The 20,281-nt window shown below is 43.8% G+C and overlaps 1 protein-coding gene and 1 long non-coding RNA gene across 2 annotated transcripts; one reads left to right on the top strand and one right to left on the bottom strand.

The window, feature by feature from the left end:
• The first annotated feature begins 1,098 nt into the window (after window positions 1-1,098).
• Window positions 1,099-12,567, top strand: SOCS4 (suppressor of cytokine signaling 4). Its single transcript, XM_075843454.1, has 2 exons — window positions 1,099-1,223; window positions 9,733-12,567. The coding sequence occupies exon 2, from the start codon at window positions 9,788-9,790 to the stop codon at window positions 11,069-11,071; it is 1,284 nt and encodes a 427-aa protein (XP_075699569.1). The 5' UTR covers window positions 1,099-1,223; window positions 9,733-9,787; the 3' UTR covers window positions 11,072-12,567.
• Window positions 12,568-17,397: 4,830 nt separating this feature from the next.
• LOC142664559 (uncharacterized) lies at window positions 17,398-18,841 on the bottom strand. The gene is made up of 2 exons (XR_012851316.1): window positions 18,705-18,841; window positions 17,398-17,928 (listed from the first exon to the last, which is right to left on the bottom strand). It is a non-coding gene; the product is annotated as an uncharacterized LOC142664559 (long non-coding RNA).
• Window positions 18,842-20,281: the final 1,440 nt, after the last annotated feature.

Genomic DNA, 20,281 nt, shown 5'->3' with positions numbered 1-20,281 from the left:
TTAAAAGTAGCCATTGTTGACTAGCAGAGTGTAATGAATGGGACCATATTCGCTGAGATATTTGCTACCGCCAAGTACTATTATGATTCCCATACAACTGCTAGCCTAACAGCCCCCCTGGTTTGCTTTTAATTTCTTTGTTAGGCTAGCAGCACCTATGGGGCATTGTACTGGGTAAGGGAGGGGGGCTGATATGGTAGCTGCTGAGGTGGCATTATACTGCGTGGGCAGCTATGGGGGGCATTATACTGTGTGGAGTTTGTCGGGCAAGGCGGCTGGGCATAGGCATGCGCAGGGGGCTGGTGGTGTTGGGGAGGGGTAGGGGGCCCAAGCGGAATTCTTGCACCAGGGCCCATGAGCCTTTAGCTACGCCCCTCTATCTATCTCATAAAAAAATAACCAATATTCACCTAATAAATCCCCTTGCCGCTCCAGCGCCGATGCTCCATTGGTCACGCTGGTCATTGTTTACATTGCTGCAGCGATGGTGTGCGGTACGTTCACGTGACCGCTGCAGCCAATCAATGGCCTTAGCGGTGATGCTTGCATGTGCAGTCATTGGCTGCATTGGACATGTGAACGTACGTGACTTCATCACTGCAGGACAAGTGAACAAAAACCAACGGAAAACACCGAAGTGTCGGCGCAGGAGTAGCGGGGGATTTAATGCGTTTCCGCTTGTGAATTGTATCTGCCTAGTGCTGAGGAAGATTGCACCAAAACCCGCAGCATGAAAACGCGCCGAAAAACGCATTAAACCGTGAAAACTGCACCGAAAAAACGCACAAATTTCCTGCGATTTTGGTGTGTATTTTCCGCAGCAAATGATGCAACATGTGCATGTAGCCTAACTACAGAGTGACAGCTGCAGTTCACAGTCGTGCGCTGACTCGCATGCAACACAATGTATTTCTCTAGACTGTAGCTGTAGAAAATCGCACTACAAAAAGTCTAGGTGTAGGCTGTACAAGTAAATAAGTTGCTGCAAAATTGTGCAAGCAGAGGGTTAAAAAAAAAAAAATTTTTTTTTTTTCATGGTCCTATTGCATGCTGGGAGATGTGGGCTGCCTGAGTCTGGGTAATGTAGTTGTGTGAACAGGAAATGGCTGCTTGGGCTGTGAACTGTGTCTGCTTCTCCCTGTCTGGTTGCAAAAATATCCATTCCTTTGTTCTTGTGGCTACATAGCAGCAGTCTGGATATAGAGCTGGGGCCCAGATACAAGGTAAGAGGACACAGGAGGGATGTGTGGCTGCTACAATGTATCCAGCATCTTCTTATTACACATGATGGGAGTGCTGCCTGGGTCTGGTCTCTGCCTGTCCTGTATAATGTACTGTACATTATCATCCTGTACTACAGACCTCTACATGCCTGTGGCTGGACATGTCTGATACTATGGATTCAGACTGATCCCAATTTTACTGCGCGCCCGTGTAATCTACATCCTGTATGTACAATTTCTCGTCTATCCTGTAATTCTACGGCGCCGGGCGTTTAATCGAATATTCGTAATTATGTTTAGGACCTAATTATATTTATTGGCGATATTTCGGCCATGGCCAATGTAATCGGTTATCTAGAATTTATTCGTATTTGTCCCAATTTGAATTTTGCAACAAGAAACTTTTTAACTTTTCAACCATAGTTACAGATATATATAATTTTTAGGTTTTATTATTATTATTATTATTATTATTACTATTATAATTAGTAATAATAAAGACTGCCCATTATAATACGTTTTCTTTTTTGTCTGTGTGTATATATTTATATATATATACACGATTCATACTAAGAAATAATATTATTATTTTATTGGTTAGTATAAGCAATAGTAATAAAAATATACCAAAAGTTTTCTATATTTTTTTTTTATATTTTTATTTATTATTATTGTTATTATTATTGTTGTTTCGTTTTATGGGTTTAACTTTTTTGTTTTTAGAACCTAAACCTGTTTGAGAGAAAAAAATAAAACAAAAATAGTTTCTAATTGTAATCACTATATGTAAGTAAATGACCATAACTCCATTAAGGGACTATTCACACTGGGTGGATTCGCACAGGGCGTTTTGCTGCGTTTTTAATATAGTTTTGTGGTGGGAGTTTTTTTTTTTTTTTTAGAGCGGCCAGATGTTCTATAGTAAAATATGAAATGCGCTGCATACAACTGTGTTTTGGTTTGTGGTGTTTTTTGAGGCAATTTTATGGTCGGTGGCGTTTTTTCCCAAATGCAGCTTGCTCTTGGCATTTTTTGAGCCGTTTTTTTAAGGGTATGTGCACACACACTAATTACGTCCGTAATTTACGGACGTATTTCGGCCGCAAGTACCGGACCGAACACAGTGCAGGGAGCCGGGCTCCTAGCATCATACTTATGTACGACGCTAGGAGTCCCTGCCTCGCTGCAGGACAACTGTCCCGTACTGAAAACATGATTACAGTACGGGACAGTTGTCCTGCAGCGAGGCAGGGACTCCTAGCATCGTACATAAGTATGATGCTAGGAGCCCGGCTCCCTGCACTGAGTTCGGTCCGGAACTTACGGCCGAAATACGTCCGTAAATTACGGACGTAATTAGTGTGTGTGCACATACCCTTATAGGTTTCTCTACAGGACTTAAAAAAACGTATGCACAAGAACGCCACTAAAAACGCCATAAAAAACGCATGTTACATTTGAAAACTGCTAGCGTTTTCGGAAGCGCTTTGTTTATACAGTTTAATGTGCCCAAAAAATTGTGTCTGTGTTTAGAGGAGGCCTTAACCCCTACTCGGGTGCAAATGGTGACCGTTTTTTTTTTTGCACGCTTATGGCTGTGTTTACATGTTGTCAGTCGGTTGAAACACTTTAAAAAACACTGTGTGAATGCAGTCTTATGAGAAAAAATAATCAAATGCACAATATCTTGCGGGAATGACCGTCAGTAAATCTGGGGTCTGGGCTTTTTGTGGTTAATGGGTCAGCAGGTTACAATACCCCCTGACATGCCTGGACTAGTATCTTCCTGCTCTATGGCCGGGTTATCAGCAGTGGATGTGAAAGTGACTGCACAACTGTGTCAATTACAATAGATTAATTTGAGTTCCGAACGGAAACGTCGACCACTAAATGTTCATTGCGGAAACTACAGATACAAGATTTCACGTCATTTACCATCAATGGCAGCGGAAGTCCCTGATGAATAATTCAGTGTCATCAAAGTTGAGGCAAAGGTGAAAATATATACATTGTACGAGCGTGGGGGGGTCCAGGAATGCTGCGGTCCGTTTACAACACGGATCCATTATACGGCCGTCGCGGCTTCCATCTGACGTGTTCCCGCGTGTATACATTATCAGATCGTTTGTTCTTAAAGGGGTATCCCCAGGATATACCATAACATTCTGATCAGTAGGGGTCTGACCACTGGGACCCCTGCTGATCCTCAAGATGAAGGGACCGTCTTTAGCGCTCCCCACCAAAGGGAACCGCTACGCCGCTCCTTTCAAGTGAGCGCCCCTGTGCAAGAAGGTGTTGCCAATAGCAACCCATCAGGGTCCAGTTGTCAGAGGCTCTTTGAAAAATGAAAGCAGAGACCTGATTGGTTGCTATGGGCAACTCCTCCACTTTTCCTGGCAATCGTTTTTATCGCTCCCCCCCCCCCCCCCCATTGTATTCTCCTGGCTTTAGCACTGGAAACTGATGTCTATATTGCTACCACAGATTTGGACATAATGATGGGGGCATATCAATATGGGCTCCCAGCACTTGCAGTTAATGTGGCCTCTTCTAATAAATCCTGGAGGCGTCCGTTTCACCCACGGTGGTGTCTGGGGACAGAGGGAAGCGTCCGTCACACGTTACTGCCATTTCCGTAGAATAGTGTGTGACACTGGTCTCCACAGGATCATGGAGATCCGGCATAGTCACCTACTGGATATGGCATCTGTTGCTAGGCGACGGATTGAACACATTCTGGAGTTACAAGCGCTTGCAATGATAACATTTATTAGGGTGTCTGAAGGATGACAAATAATCTGCACCATGTTGTTCTTGTCATATCTTGAGAATAAGGGTATGTTCACACGCAGAGTCAAAAACGTCTCAAAATACGGAGCTGTTTTTAAGAGAAAACAGCTCCTGATTTTCAGACGTTTTTTTGTACCACTTGCGATTTTCGCTGCGTTTTTTTACGGCCGTTTTTGGAGCTTTTTTCAATAGAGTCTATGGAAAACGGCTCCAAAAATGTCCCAAGAAGTGTCCTGCACTTCTTTTTTGCGGCCGTTTGTTTACGCGTAAAAAAACGCTGCGAAAAACGCTCTGTCGGAACAGAACGCCGTTTTCTCATTGAAATCAATGGGCAGATATTTGGAGGCGTAATGGCCGAAAATAGGCCATGTGAACATACCTTAAAGGGGACAAAGTTCCCAATTGCAGCCGCTCAGTGTGTAGAAGTCGCTGCATTGTCTTATTGCAGCACAATAGACGTCTGTTTTGTGTACGATGTTTAAGCACGTCGTCTCGCTGCGCTTCATAGGTCACGGTTTCATGATTTTCTACATTAAATTGTGTCCGGCAGCTTTAAGTTTTAGTTTAAAAGCATTTAAGACTATTGTGTACCCGGCCGTGACTCATGAATCTGCTCTTGCAGCAGTTGAATAGAGTTATGTTAGGCCTAGTCCCTGCACCGGTAAGGCTATGTTCACACGCTTAATAAAAAACTTCTGAAAATATGGAGCTGTTTTCAAGGGAAAACAGCCCCTGATTTTCAGACGTTTTCTAAGCAACTCGCGTTTTTTACAGCCGTTTTTGGAGCTGTTTTTCTATAGAGTCAATGAAAAACTGCTTCAAAAGCGGCTCAAGAAGTGACATGCACGTCTTTTTCGCGGGCATTTTTTAACATACCCTTATGATGTTATTTATCATGGGTGGAGATAATCAGCTTCCAGACATATCTACCACCGCTTATCTCCATAGGGAAACCTAGGATCAGAATAAAATGCAACAAGATCCTGCAAAACGGCGGCATTTACCTCTCTGATAATTGCTCCAATAAAGTGCGATTTTAAACGCAGTGTGAATAGACCCTTCGATTGTGTTCACACGCAAACTCAAAAACGGCTGAAAATGACAGAGCTGTGTTCAAGGGAAAACAACCTCTGATTTTCAGCCATTTTTGTAGCCGAAAACGTTTTTTGAGGCGTTTTTGGAGCTGTTTTTCCACTGACATAATGTAAAACGTCTCAAGAAGTGACTTTTTTATGCGCCGTTTTTGAAAATCGTAAAAAAAAACTCCCCATCTGAACTAAATGCCATTTTTCCCATTGAATTTAATGGGCAGATTTTTGTAGGCGTTCAGCTACCTTATTTTCAGGCGTATTTCGAGGCGTTTCACTCCCCGAAATACGCCTGAAAACTCTGCGTGTGAACATAACCTTAGAGTCCCAAAAAAATATGTAGTGTAAGACAGCGCCAGGATATGGAAAATAGGACGCAGAGTCATAAATGGGGGATGGTCTTCAAACTCTCCAGTGTCATTCTATGCTAAAGAAGTCCACAGACGACGGCGTCCTCCATAAACGATCTTTTATTGATCTCACGTCAGGATTCAGGCATAGAAGCAATGTTTCAACCCTACATGTAGCTGGATATTTCTCAAGTTTGGTTCTTTGCCTGTATCCTGACGTGAGAGCAATAAAAGATTGTTTATGGAGGACGGTGTCGCCTGTGGACTTTTATTGCATAGTCCCTTCGAGTGTCAGCGGTGCTAATGTATATGGCTACTTTACAGGCCAGAGAGGCGCTACAAAGAGTGGCTCTTGCATTGGTTGACCCCACGAGTACATGTATTACATTGGCGCCTATAGACTCCAATGGACGCCATGTAAATATTAATATTTCCGCAGCAAACGAGGACTTGCCGGCCAATGCCCCAGACAATAATAACAAATGGTGGTGGCTGCTAACAGCAAAACAACCCTCAGGCCCCATGCACACGAACGTGTTTTTGCGGCTGCAATTCACCCGCAGGTGAATTGCGGTCCCATTCATTTCTATGGGCCCATGCACACGACCGTGGGTTCCACGGTTCGCGCATAGCCCAGCAGCCTGGACCGCAAAAAGATAGGACATGTCTTATTACGGACGTGTTTTGCGGTCCAGGCTCATAGAAATTAATGCAATGCGGCCATGTGCACGGCCCGCCGGTGACACTCCGTGAAAAGAAGACAGACCCTTTAAGGGCTAATACCAGAATCCCCAATAAATCTACATATCTATGTAGGAATCCATACAGTTATATCCCAGTCATTCATCCGGCGGCTTCATTGAAATTCGCTGCACATTCTTCCTTGCGTGAAGTCAGCAAAAATATTCTTCTTATGTAAATGTGAATTGGGTAGGTGACTGGAGCCGAGATAATGGCTGTTTCTGCAGAAAAACATTTTATGAATGAGCTCAGGAGTCATTCACAAGCCGCTCGCCATTCATGGAAATGTGTTCTGTCAGCCCGTCCGGAATTCATCGCTGTAGACATGCGGGAGACTGTAAATGTTAGAATGTGCTTTACGGGAACATTGAACTATTTATTGCTTGTGTACATTGCCCCCTTCTTTCCACTGCCTTTTTTCCCCCTCTCTTTTGTCTTGCTTGTACTTGTCTAGACTTGTAAAAGGCAGATCACTCCTAAGGCTTCGTTCACATCTGCGTTGGGACTCCTTTCATGGGTTCAGTCGGAGATTTCCGTCAGGGGAACCCATGAACGGAATCCAAACTAAAAAAAACGGAAACCATAGGTCTCCGTTTGCATTACCATTGATTTCAATGGTAACAGATCCGGTGCAAATGGTTTGTCACCGTTTAAGGGTTCAGTTGTTTTGACGGAATAAATAGCGCAGTCTACTACGGTATTGATTCCGACAAAACGTCGGAACCCTTAAACAACGGTGACAAACGAAAACCATTTGCATCGGATCGTCACAATTGAAATCAATGGTGAGGCAAACGGAAAACTATGGTTTCCGTTTGTTTTTAGTTTGGATTCCGTTCATGGGTTTGCCTGACGGAAAGCTCCGACGGAACCCATGAACGGTTTCCCGACGCAGATGTGAGCGAAACCTAAGAGAGATCTGAGAGGTTTCCCCGTCAATTGCAGTTGTTATTATTATTATTATTATTATTATTATAAATATTTGATTGCTTGCGGCCCCGAGACCCCTTTAGGCTATGTTCACACGGAGTATTTTGCAGGAGGAATATCTGCCTAAAAATTCAGTTTGGAACTTTGAGGCAGATTTTCCTCTCCCTGCACGCCGATTTTCGCAGCGATTTTCGCCCGCGGCCATTGAGCGCCGCGGGCATAAAACACTGTGAAATACGCTTTCTCTGCCTCCCATTGAAGTCAATGGGAGGTCAGAGGCGTAAACGCCCGAAGATAGGGCATGTCGCTTCTTTTTCCCGCGGGGCAGTTTTACTGCTCGCGGGAAAAAGACGCTGACGCCTCCCATTGAAATCAATGGGAGGCGTTTTCGGGCCGTTTTTGCCGAGTTTTGCGACGCGGTTCCCGCGTCAAACTCTGCAAAATACTCAGTGTGAACATAGCCTTATTCCTCATTGCACGAACGCAGTGAGGAGGAGTTTGTATGGAGCCACAGTCGAGCATGCACGCTGCCGCTCCATACATACTCTATGGGAGTTACGGAAACTGTTGCAAAAAGTCGTCATCGATGGTGCGTCTCCTGCTCCGTATCCACTTTCTATTAGTTGAAGACAAATGGTGACATATTACTGCGATAGCTGCAGTCCTGACAGATTGAGATATTATATAATGCTAGCATGCAATAGGGTCAATCCCCCATGGCTTTGGGTTGTCCCTTTCAGAGACCGCAATAGTTGCGGTACATTATAATTACACACTTGTACAATCTTAATGCATTTTGGTAGGCTGAAAGATCACACCATGCTTACTCCTCTGCAATACCGGACACAGCCCTTAGACAAAAGTGGCGCTGTTTAACAAGAAAAAAAAAAATCAGGGCTATAACATACACATACCATCCTCCTGTCTGTTGCCTAGTGCAGATAAAAACTGGAACAATTCCCTGTTGCAATTAAATAGATTACAGATTTCCTAAGGCAAAGGGAAATTTTTGTTTGCGTTAGTTTTTATACGTGAGGTCCATTCTGTTTACTGCTAGAGCCTATACGATGCAAAGCATTGTGGGAAAGCTGTAAAACTCAATTCACAAAATGTTCTTTTGAGTCATTTCCACAAGGATGCTGGAGGTTTGGGAACTGGGCAAGTGCCCAGTGGAATCATTGAGTGGTTCCCTTTCAGCACAGCAGTTTCCTCAGTGATAGCTATTCATAATATAATAGGCCGGTTATACGGTCATCGTGAAGGGGTTTCTCCCTGGGTGAGGTTCCTCGCTTCCCGGCTCTTTGACTCTGATCAAGTATAGTATTTGTTCTTATCAGTGGGGTGGCATTTCACTGGGTTGGGTCTGGACTGTATGCAGACAGTGGGTTTAAGGGCACCCTCTGTAGGTGGCTGGGTGCCCTTTTCTGTGTCATAGTAGTTTGAAAGCCCAAATTGCAAAAGTGCCCGGGTACTTGTGACCCTAAGAGTGTATGTAAATCACTGAGGATCAAAGCCAAGTCTTACGTGATTGTAGGGGTGCAGTATTTCTTATGCGCACCTAATCCAGAGATCTAGAATTGGTTTGTGTGTCTCCTCACCCCCATGTAACCCATCTGTCTAAACCTCTGTAGGAGGTTTTATGGGAACACAGGCTCATGTAGAGCTACCTAAGCATTGGCAAGCCCTAGCCTAAATGCTACTGGTCATACTATAACAAGCCCTGTCTGGTGGGCCTCTGTTTATTGGTCAGAGATTGTGCTTTTGAGGAATCCGAATGAATATTCTTTAGTTTGATGGGCTGGCAACTTGTCATTAAAGGGGTTGTCCAATTTAGAAAATCCATTTCCATACACCCTATTAGGGAATTCTGAGTTAATAGAGGGGGGTCCTCTGTTAAGGATCCTTATCGCTTGTCCAGAGAGCAGAGCGGTTAAAAAGAGCGTCTCACTCTGGAGGACTTGCCCCGTGCTGGATTACACAGACAGTCCATTGATTTGAATGAGCATTCATGTAATGCTTAATTTCCCCTGTGGGGTTGCTGCGTGGAAACTGAACCCTTAGTGCCAAGTTTCCCCACGCATCACAGCTGATTGCTGTGGGTCCAGGAAGGGGGTCACTTTGTGATCTGCTTATTGTCAAGGGATCATTATAACAAGTAAGGATTTTCCAAAGCGGAGAACCCCTTTAAAAATTTTCTGCAACTGCCCAGCAATGCCAGACTAACCATTCAGTGACCGGATGGAGAGAAACAAGGCATGATGTGGTTATCCCGTAATACAGGACAGAACTTTGCGACCTCTGATTGACCACCAATCTGCGAGCAAGTCTGGTAAGATGTCATTCACATTCTTGCTATTTAGGGAAGCCCCAACCTAATAAGAAGTAGACTTTTCAGTGGACATATCAGAAAAGTTAGGAGCCAGTAATGACAGACGAGGGCCAGGTGGCAAATTTGCCAGTGCAACCTCGACCGAAGGCAGGTTACAGATCTCAATCCCATAATCACCCCTCCAAATCCAAGCAAATGGTAAAAAATTAGAATAAAAATTTTTGCTTCTTCTTTTTTTCAAAAATGTCTTATCTAAATATTTTATTATATTCAATATACAGATCCTGTTGGAATCAAGAATTGGAGTGAACATCACCAGCATCCAGAGGACAAACCATGGCTGAAAACATTGAGGAGAAGCTTGGTGATCTTGATGTCAGGCCCAAGAGTAGTCGTAGTCGCAGTGAAGACCGAAAAGATGGATATGTTTGGAGTGGGAAAAAACTTTCCTGGTCAAATAAAAGCGGCCACTCGGCTGATGGGAATGCTGTGCGCAACGCGGACAAGGCTGAGGGACCTGCAAGGAGCCAAGAGAGAAAACACAGTTGTTCCACCATAGAACTTGACCTAGACCGTTCATGTGGACATAAGCTCTTAGGTCGGTCTTTAAAGCAGAAACTACAAGATGCTGTGGGTCAGTGCTTTCCCATAAAGACTAGCAATAGCCATCACCAATCTGTATTGTCTTCCAAAAGGAAAATTCATATAAGTGAATTAATGCTAGACAAGTGCCCCTTCCCGCCTAAATCAGACCTGGCCTATAGGTGGCATTTTATCAAAAGACACACTGCTCCCGTAAGCCAACCACACACCCAGTATGTAGTCAAAGACGCTCCTAAGGTGGAACCTCTAGCCATGGCCGAGGACGAAGAGGATATATTGTCCGAGGGACCGGTCCGGTCTTGTGAGGTAAATAGGGGCACGTTAGAATCGGTTACCACCAAAGCCTTGAGGGGCAGTAAGGAGGACAGCGATATTGACTCGGATGATGAAGTTCTCACACTTTGTACAAGTTCTCGAAAGAGGAACAAACCCAAATGGGAGCCAGATGATGAGAGATTCCAAGCCGCAACCCCCCCGAAATATCACACCCAGATAGATTATGTGCATTGTCTGGTTCCAGACCTGTTCCAGATCAATAATAACCCGTGCTACTGGGGAGTCATGGACAGGTATGCAGCGGAGGCCCTTTTAGAAGGAAAGCCAGAAGGGACATTTTTATTACGGGACTCCGCACAGGAAGATTACTTGTTTTCTGTAAGTTTCAGACGTTACAGCCGCTCCCTCCACGCCAGGATTGAGCAGTGGAATCATAACTTTAGCTTTGACGCCCATGATCCATGCGTGTTCCATGCACCCAATGTCACGGCTTTGTTGGAGCATTACAAGGACCCCAGTTCCTGTATGTTCTTTGAGCCTCTTCTCTCCAGCCCTTTGCACAGGACCTTCCCCTTTTCCCTCCAGCACATATGCAGAACCGTTATTTGCGGCTCCACAAATTACGACGGCATTGATGCGCTCCCAGTCCCCTCGTCCATGAAACTTTACCTGAAGGAATATCATTACAAATCTAAAGTGCGGGTCCGCCGAGTCGACATACCAGAGCGGCACCATAAGTGATAACTGGACTTATTCATTTTGATTAAATATATATATATTTTATTGTTACCTCACTTACCCAAGGAAGTTTGTGACCCCCTGCATTGACACTTTAGCAGCAAAGTTTTAATATTTCAGACATGCGATTCACTAATGTGGCATTTGCTTCCAAATTACTCTTAATAAATGTCAGTGACCAGTTTAGAGGCTTAAAAAAAAATTGAATATTTTTTGACTTCCTACTAAAAGTGTTTTTTTATTTTACATACAAAAGTGTTTTATGGCACTGATACAGAGCTCCAAATCTCCTGCATAGTCAGTTATCAATAAAATTCCACCACTAGAGGGAGCTTAAAAGCTTACTGCATATATTTATACATTGAATTCAATAATAAAATAACACCCCCTAGTGGTGGCTGCAGGCAGACATAATTTTATCAATTTACTCTCTGTCCGTGCAGGGGATTTGGAGCTCTCTCAGAAAAACTAAGCTCAAACTGGTATAAAGATATGTTAATAAGTTAATTAGCTCAGAATTTTGGACCTAAAAATAACATGGTGTTAAAAAGTGGACATGCCCTTTAATGATATCTGTTCCTGGGAAAGCTGAGTGACAGCTGTCACAGAATGACATGTCTTTCTAGTTCTGGGGCCATTTGGTATCGGGGACATTCAGGAGTCAGTATGAGTTGTGTGACAACCCAATGTGGGTGCTGTAATGGCAATATTGGTTGTCACCCAGTTTTTCCAAAAGGGATGGTATAAAAATCTATTTTTATAATAAGAAAAGTACTGTGTGACTTTTATTTAATTTTTTTTGCTCGGGAATGCCCTAAATTCCATTTGTGGAACTGCCCGCTAAAATGACTAATATTCCATTTAACTATTGATATGCCACATTAGTGAATTCCCATATAATTGCTGGGGATCTTGCCATTGATCCCTACCGCCCTGTATCTACCTGTTTGGCAGTAACACAGGGTATTAATATTAAGCTCTACACTGGTAGATATAGTGATCATAGTGGTCTCTCATTTCAAAAGGGTTTATAATTAAAGGGGTTCTAGAGAAGAGTTCTCCAAATTGTGACCCTCCAGTGTTTGTTAAAACTACAACTCCCATCCTGTAGCTGTCAGGGCATGCTAGGTGTTGTAGTTTTGCTACAGCTGAAGGGTTCACAGTCTGGAGACTACTGTCCTAGAGTATGTATGAAGGTGTGGGTGTCAATATGTATATGATGTATGGGGAAATTCCTTTTAATCTGGCATTGATAACCCCAAAATTCTCTCAATCCGGCCAAAAAACTGCAATACATTGGAAATATTGTGTCAATTTGATAGACTATTGAATGACCATCTGATAATCCGACACCTATCAGGTATCCTTGATGCCAGATTAACAGAATATTCCTGTATAATCTATAAAGAACTCGACATGCTCCTAATACAGCGCCCATTACAATAAGTAACTGCTAACTACCCTTCACCTCTGAGGGTATGTGCACACACACTAATTACGTCCGTAATTGACGGACGTATTTCGGCCGCAAGTACCGGACCGAACACAGTGCAGGGAGCTGGGCTCCTAGAATCATACTTATGTACGATGCTAGGAGTCCCTGCCTCTCTGCAGGACAACTGTCCCGTACTGTAATCATGTTTTCAGTACGAGACAGTAGTTCCACGGAGAGGCAGGGACTCCTAGCGTCGTACATAAGTATGATGCTAGGAGCCCGGCTCCCTGCACTGTGTTCGGTCCGGTACTTGCGGCCGAAATACGTCCGTCAATTACGGACGTAATTAGTGTGTGTGCACATACCCTAAGGCTCCTTTCAGCCGACGGACTATAACCCCCATCATAAACTGGGTCAGTAAAGTTGAGGCTGTGGAAAATTTTGAGCGTGGACCCCAACTCTTATTATACATCACTCTGTCACCCTATAGTCTTCCAAATTTAATATATTGCACATCAATTACTTTAACTCTTTCTGCCATTTGTCAGCACCGAGTTAAAGGGATATTCCCTTAAAAAACATAGCTCGTGATACTTCATTGAGACCTAGCTGAAGATTACATTGGTGTGGTCCCTGAACTGGGACTGCCACTGATGCCTGAAATATAAGGACTTCGATGCCCAGTAAGGTGCCTGAATACCTTCGTATCTTATAGAAACCCTCCAAGGTCACTCCTGACTTTGGTCTTTTTTTCCTGAACTCCATTACTGCATTAACAGTAACCTTGTACACTGTCATTTTCCAAAATTATCGATCAAAATAAATAACGTTTATGGTAGTCTGATGTGTTTGGCTACAGAACAATCTATTATTATCAATTGTGTCTCATTTATGAAATATTCTACCTGTGCCGCGGCGATCACTTGTAGTCTATACTCTGGTAGAATGGTGAATTTACCATCCTATAGTGTTTGTATGTGCACATTATATGGCTTTGTGCTGCCTGTATTCACTATCACAGTATGGTTTCTACATTGTAGCAGCTAGTGGCTGTTACCTCCATGACTTGTCTGAGAATAGCAAAAAGGGTCTGATTTTATTATTTTTTTTCCCCCCTAGAAACAGCACCACTCCTGTCCACAGGCTGTGCCTGGTATTGCAGCTCAGTCACATTTAAGGCCAAGATAACACACACACACACACACACACACACACACACACACACACACACACACACACACACTTTTGATGCAGTTAAAGTGACAATTTTTGGCCAAACTGAGAAGTGGACACGAAAAAGGAGATGCATCAGACTTTACTTTATACCTTTCCTTCCTTTTGGATCCACTTCTGGTTTTGGCTCAAAAACTGCGTGTGTGTGTGTGTGTTCTCCTGGCCTAAAGGTTTTTTTTTAATAGAGATCATTTATCACCTATCCACAGGTTCGGGGATAAATGTCTAATCGGTGGGGGTTGGACTGCTGGTACACCCACCGATCCCGAGAATAGGTTCTCCGAGTGCCTTATGTGAATGAAGTGGGACTGTTCATGCTCGGCCACCACTCTATTCACTTTCTATGGGGCTGCCAGAGATAGCGCTCAGACCCCTACCAATCGGACATTTATCTTTTATCCTGTGGATAGGTGATAAACGATCTTCAAGTGAATGCTGCAATACCAGACACAGCCTGTGAATGAGAGAGGCGCTGTTTCTAGGTGAGGAGAAACAAAAAGCAGACCCTTTTTGCTATCCTCAGACAACCTCATGGAAACCAGGGATAAGTGGCTTCCAGACATATGGCGCTGCTGATCTTCATTAAAGGATTGGAATACAATCCCTCCAGTTGAATCCTTGTTTGTCGAGGATCTGCTTGGCTCCATGGACATTCGATTATTGGGATTCTTCTACCTTCACAAATATTACATTCACGGCCAACTGTAGATATAAGATTATATTCTAACACAAACATAAATTTGCCTAACGGGTTCCTCATGGGTTATTTGGGGCTTTTTTTTTTTTTTCAGACCGAAAGCCAGACCACAGTCCGATTCATTGTCTGGAAATGGTGTCATACTGCGAGTTCTTTTTAGTACGACCTCTTCGGAGGAAATGACCTTTATTGAGGGTCACAAATTCCATTTCTGAGCAATCCTTCCTGACTCATCAGCCTTGCTGGCTTTTAGAGGCTCTGACCCCGCAATATAGACTGAGCCGGACGACCCATAAGACGTTTACAGACCCTTGTCCTTTACGTCTTACTCATCACAAATATCTTTCCAGTGAGGTGTCTAAAAACTTGTGTGGGGAGATTTATCAAAGCTTGTGCAAGGCTAAAGTGGAGCAGTTGCCCATAGCAACCAGATTGTTCCTTTCATTTTCCAAAAGGCCTATGAAAAATGAAAGCTGGAATCTGATTGGTTGCTATGGGCAACTGCTTCCCCTTGCATCAGTTTTTTTTATAAAACCCATTCATCCCAAAAATAAAAGTCACCCTGACTGCTCTCATGACATGTCTGATTTAGTAAATACTTAATTTACCATAAATCTTAGGCCTTGTTCACACGCAAAATCAAAAACCGCTAAAAATTCCGTAGCGGTTTTCAAGGGAAAACAGCCTCTGATTTTCAGCCGTTTTTGGAGCTGTTTAGCCACTGACACAATGAAAAAACGCTCCAAAAATGTCATAAGAAGTGACATGCTCCTTTTTATGGAGCGTTTTTTTTTTAGGTGCTGTTTTTTAAAACAATGGCGTAAAAAAAACACGAAGGGACGAAGCGCCGTTTTTCCCATTGAAATCAATGGGCAGATGTTCGTAGGTGTTCAGCTACCGGTTTTTCAGGCGTATTTCGAGGCGTTTACGCCCTGAAAATACGCCTGAAAACACAGCGTGTGAACATACCCTTAGAACTGTGATTCCTCTGTCATTCATCCTGGAAAAGTATGAATAGATTTACATTCTCCCTGTCAATAGGGTTTGTCCCTACAATGCTGAATGAACAGTGTCATGGTTCAATTTAAGAGAAAAGGTAATGCCCCGTTGTTAGTTTATTCATATATTTCCAGGAGGAATAACAGAGGTGCGGCACAACACACAATTCTATGAAGAGATGCACCAGCATTGTTATTTTATGGGGTATGCGAGTGACATGTCAGGAGAGCGAACGGCCTCTTAAAGGGGTTGCCTGAACAAGGCAACCCCTGTATTTGGGCATATGGGGGGGGGGGGGGTGTTCCTTCCGGCGGACCCAGCCTGTTCTTTTTAATACTAGATTTTCCCATTTTGTTTTTACAGAAACCACACCAATCTTTGTCTATCTAAGTGAACGAGCTGCAATGCAGGGCACAGCCTATGGATAAGAGTGGCGCTGTTTTTTTTCTAATCTCATACAACCTGCTTGGAACGTATCCGTCAGCTCTCCTGACATATCCATTTTAGTAAATACTAGTATTCCCCATGAAATAGCATTTCTAGAAAATATTTTCTTAGAACTCTTGTGACGTTCCTCTGTTATTTCTCCTAGAAATGTATGAAAAAATTGACAACTGGGTGTTATGAAAGGGGCGTTTCCGTACAGTCTCACTTTGTCAGCATTGATTGGACAGTGTCAGACTCTAGGGACACACCCCCAACTATTAACACCCAGTTGTCAATTTATTCATACATTTCCAGGAGGAATAACAGAGGAACGCACAACATAGAATTCTAAGAAAAGTTGCTCGAGAATTGTTATTTCATGGGGAATACAAGTATTTATTAAAATCGACATGTCAGGAGAGGTGACAGATCTTCTCTTAGGCTCAGTTCACACAGTTGTTTGCCACTGATTTCGACGTGGAAACTGCGTCTGAATGAGCGCCACAAAACTGCCAAAATCGCCCCCATTGATTTCAATGGGAGGCAAAAGCATTTTTTCTTTTCCCCCAGGCGGCTTTTTACGACTCGCGGGAAAAAAAGCGGCATGTTCATTCTTTGTGCGGTTTCAGCCTCTGATCTCTCATTAAAAATCAATGGGAGGCAGAAAAAATCTCCAGTGCTCGTATTTGAGTTTTCTTTTGCAGATTTTTCTTGCTCGCGGTTGTTGCATTCGATTCAACGGCCACAATACACCACAGAAAATAAAACACGTTAAAACCTGCCTACAAAAAAAACAGTGTGAACAGGGCCTAAAAGTATTGAAATTAATGGGAATTTTTAAAATTCTATTGACATGCCACAGTATAGAATGGTCTGGTCATTGGGCCACACGCTCCATTGTGGTTTTTTGGCGACTGTAGCATTTTCCTCCATTGACTTTAAGGGTATGTTCACACGGGATATTTTCGGGCTGTAAACGGATGAAAAATCGGAAGCAGAACATCTGCCCATTGATTGCAATGGGAAAAACGGCGTTCTGTTCCGATGGGGGCTTTTTATTACGCGGCCGTTTTGAAAAACGTCAGTGAAAAAGAAGTGCAGGACACTTCTTGGGCCGTTTTTGGAGCCGGTTTTCATTGACTCTTTTGAAAACAGCTAAAAAAACGCTGCGAAAAACGCTGCAAAAATCGTGAGTGGCTTAAAAAACATATTTTCAGACGTTTTTAGTCATAGGTGTGAACATACCCTAATGAACATATGGCGATTCCACTAGGGCGTAACCAGGTTTTGTGTTTACACAAGTTACCGATACGTCTCCTTGCTACCCCATTATTACGACATGTAACTCAGCCTAACCATGGCAAATACATCAACTACTAATAACAAACGCAGACAGTCCCGGGGGGGTCTCTCAGGATAAATCGCTCAATGCAGGAGCTCCGACGCAGATATGAGGGAAGTTCTGGGAATTTCCTTCAACCTGATCCTGGAATATAAACATTACAAATACAATCTCACGGGGGCAGAAGGAGCGGAAGCTTTCAAAGTCAATGGATTTATTGATTGCGGACAATTCAATAGTATTTCCTTCATTCATACCTCAACTATTGTGGCTTTTAAGGAGGCTTTTGTTCGGACGTCCTGTCCAATACAGGAAATCGGATTTCTGTCTGACATCTTATCTGGGAAGAGGAGATTGTGTCACCCTTGACCTATTTCCATCAACGATACAAGAGCGTTTTCAAGTGGATGCAACTATTGACGTGCTGTATCCCAAATCGGAGCGGTTCTCAAAGTGCTACGTGTGGCTTTTGGCCGGACACTCCATCGGCCGACCGCTATTCCTTCCGACTTCTGCCATCTTGGCCAAGCATGCATCTGTATCCAATTGGGAGTGGGGAATAAGTTTATCTCCTGCAGGAACAAAGGATCGGGCATGTTGAAATGCCAACATGCCCAATTCTTCTTTCTAGTGACATTTGCCATCAGGGAATAGTCCGGACACCACCACATTTCAACAGGAAGAGGGGAATCAGCCGCAGGAAGATAAGTCTGGCAGCCGCTTATCACCTGCGGGAATAAAGGATCAGGTATATTGAAATCTAACCTGCCCAATCCCTCTTTCTCCCGACATCTACAATCAGGGGATAGTCGGCAGGTCCCTATGCACATGAGAATATTGTCTGGTCCCGTCCACCTTTTCTATCATATGTATGGTTAGCATAAGAGCTAAATGTATAAGGACTCGGCACTCAAATTCAGTGCTGAGTCCTTATACATTTACTATTAGGGCGGGTTCACACATGGCGGAATTCCACTTAAATTCCGCTGCGGACACTCCGCAGCGTTAATCCGCAGCGGAGCCGTTTCTCCATTGACTTTCACTTTAATTTAGCAGTGTTCGTTTACACGATGCGTACAATTCCGCTGCGGAGCATAGGCTGCGGAGCGGAATTTGGTGTCCGCAGCATGCTCTGTCTGTTGCGGAGCAGTGGCGGACTCATGGCGGAATTTCTCCATTGACTTCAATGGAGATTCAAAGTTCCGCAATGAAGTCCGCAGCTGTCATGCACATGTCATGTGTGCTGCGGATGCGTCTTGCTTTTTTAACTTGACATTTCTTCATTCTGGCTGGACCTAGGTATTTCTAGGTCTACAGCCAGACTGAGGAAGTCAATGGGGCTCCCGTAATGACGGGAGCGTTGCTAGGAGACGTCTGTAAATAGTCACTGTCCAGGGTGCTGAAAGAGTTAAGCGATCGGCAGTAACTGTTTCTGCACCCGGGACAGTGACTACCGATCTCAATATACATGTATCTGTAAAAAAACATATAAGTTCATACTTACCGAGAACTCCCTTCGTCTGTCTCCAGTCCGGCCTCCCAGGATGACGTTTCAGTGTAAGTGACGGCTGCAGCCAATCACAGGCCAAGCACAGGCTGCAGCGGTCACATGGACTGGCGCGTCATCCAGGGAGGTCGGGCTGGATGCCGAAAGAGGGACGCGTCACCAAGACAACGGCCGGTAAGTATGAAAATCGTTTACTTTCACTAGGGAAAGTGCTGTCCCTTCTCTCTATCCTGCACTGATAGGGAGAAGGGAAGCACTTTTCCCGCAGTCTGCAGCAGCTAGTCCGCATCAATGTACTGCACATTTTGTGCAGATCCGCTGCAGAATCTGCAACGCAGATTCTGTGCGGCATCGATGCGGACAGTTGCGGAGGAATTCCGCCATGTGTGGTCATGCCCTTAAGGAGTGGAAACGTACTCGAGCACCACCCTATACCAGAGTGCCATACATTCCCTAGATGGCATAAGAGCTAATTATCGGATTAATGACCGGGAACTGGGACTGAAGACTGTTGGCTGAACTTTTGGGATCGGGAATCGGGACGTAACTCTTGGCCAGACAAACTGGAATAGGGACTGAACTGTTTTTGAAATGATCAGGAATTGGGACAACGAACTATTGGGATCAGGAATTGGGGCTGATGATTTTTGGCCATACAAACGGGAATAAGGACTGATAACTGATGGCTGAAGAAACTGGAATGGAGACCAATAATTATTTGCTAAATGATGAGGAATTGGGACTTTTAACTGAACCAATACCATGAGAATTGGTACTAATAATTTCTGAATGATTGGGATTCGAGACTGAACAGTTACTGAAATAGGGACTAATAACTGCAAAATAAACGGGAATCTGGACTATCTGCGGATCACAGAATCCGGATTGGGGACAGATAACTTCTGTTTGAATGCTATCCTATGTACAGGACCAGCTTTTCTCCCTGAAACCGTAGAATGCTCTCGCATGGGCCACTGTTTGAGATCTCGTCTTATTTACGGTCGTCTCTCATATATGTTCATCTAATATAGTTGCCAAATACTTTATAACCCATCCCAAGCGACTTGTTAAGACTTCTAGTCTTAAACCCTCATCTTATCTGGACAGATGCCAGTGCGTCTCTGATAGATGGGGAGGTAATGCAATGGCGGAACAGGTCATGTGACTTTACGACCATTTAACTGACCACGAGCCCAACCTTTATTTCATGGGGCTTTTAAATTATATGTTGTAAAATCCGATGTAGTAGGATAATGGCCGGGCAACCACAACACAAGGATGAATGTAATGCCTTTTTATGAAACCCGTAGAAACTGGTCCCGCGCGGTTGTAAATCGGCTGTGAAAAACGGCTGTTTTGACACCCTTATATTACCTAGAATTGTTATGATTTTAGGGGAAAACACTAATTTCCATGAGTGAATTTAGAACAGGAACCTCTTAAGACCACTTCTATGGGATGCGGTAAGTTCCTTAAGTGGTCTAGTTTCCCAAATGCCTTATTCACATGGCAGGGAAAATTGGCCGGGTTATTGGCGTTTTTTTTACCGGCTGTCACACGGCTACATTAAAATC

This window comes from Rhinoderma darwinii, chromosome 12, assembly GCF_050947455.1.
Source record: "Rhinoderma darwinii isolate aRhiDar2 chromosome 12, aRhiDar2.hap1, whole genome shotgun sequence".
NCBI classification, from domain to species: domain Eukaryota; kingdom Metazoa; phylum Chordata; class Amphibia; order Anura; family Rhinodermatidae; genus Rhinoderma; species Rhinoderma darwinii.
The sequence above is the reverse complement of the archived record's forward strand: the minus strand, read 5'-3'. Positions and strand labels throughout refer to the sequence as shown.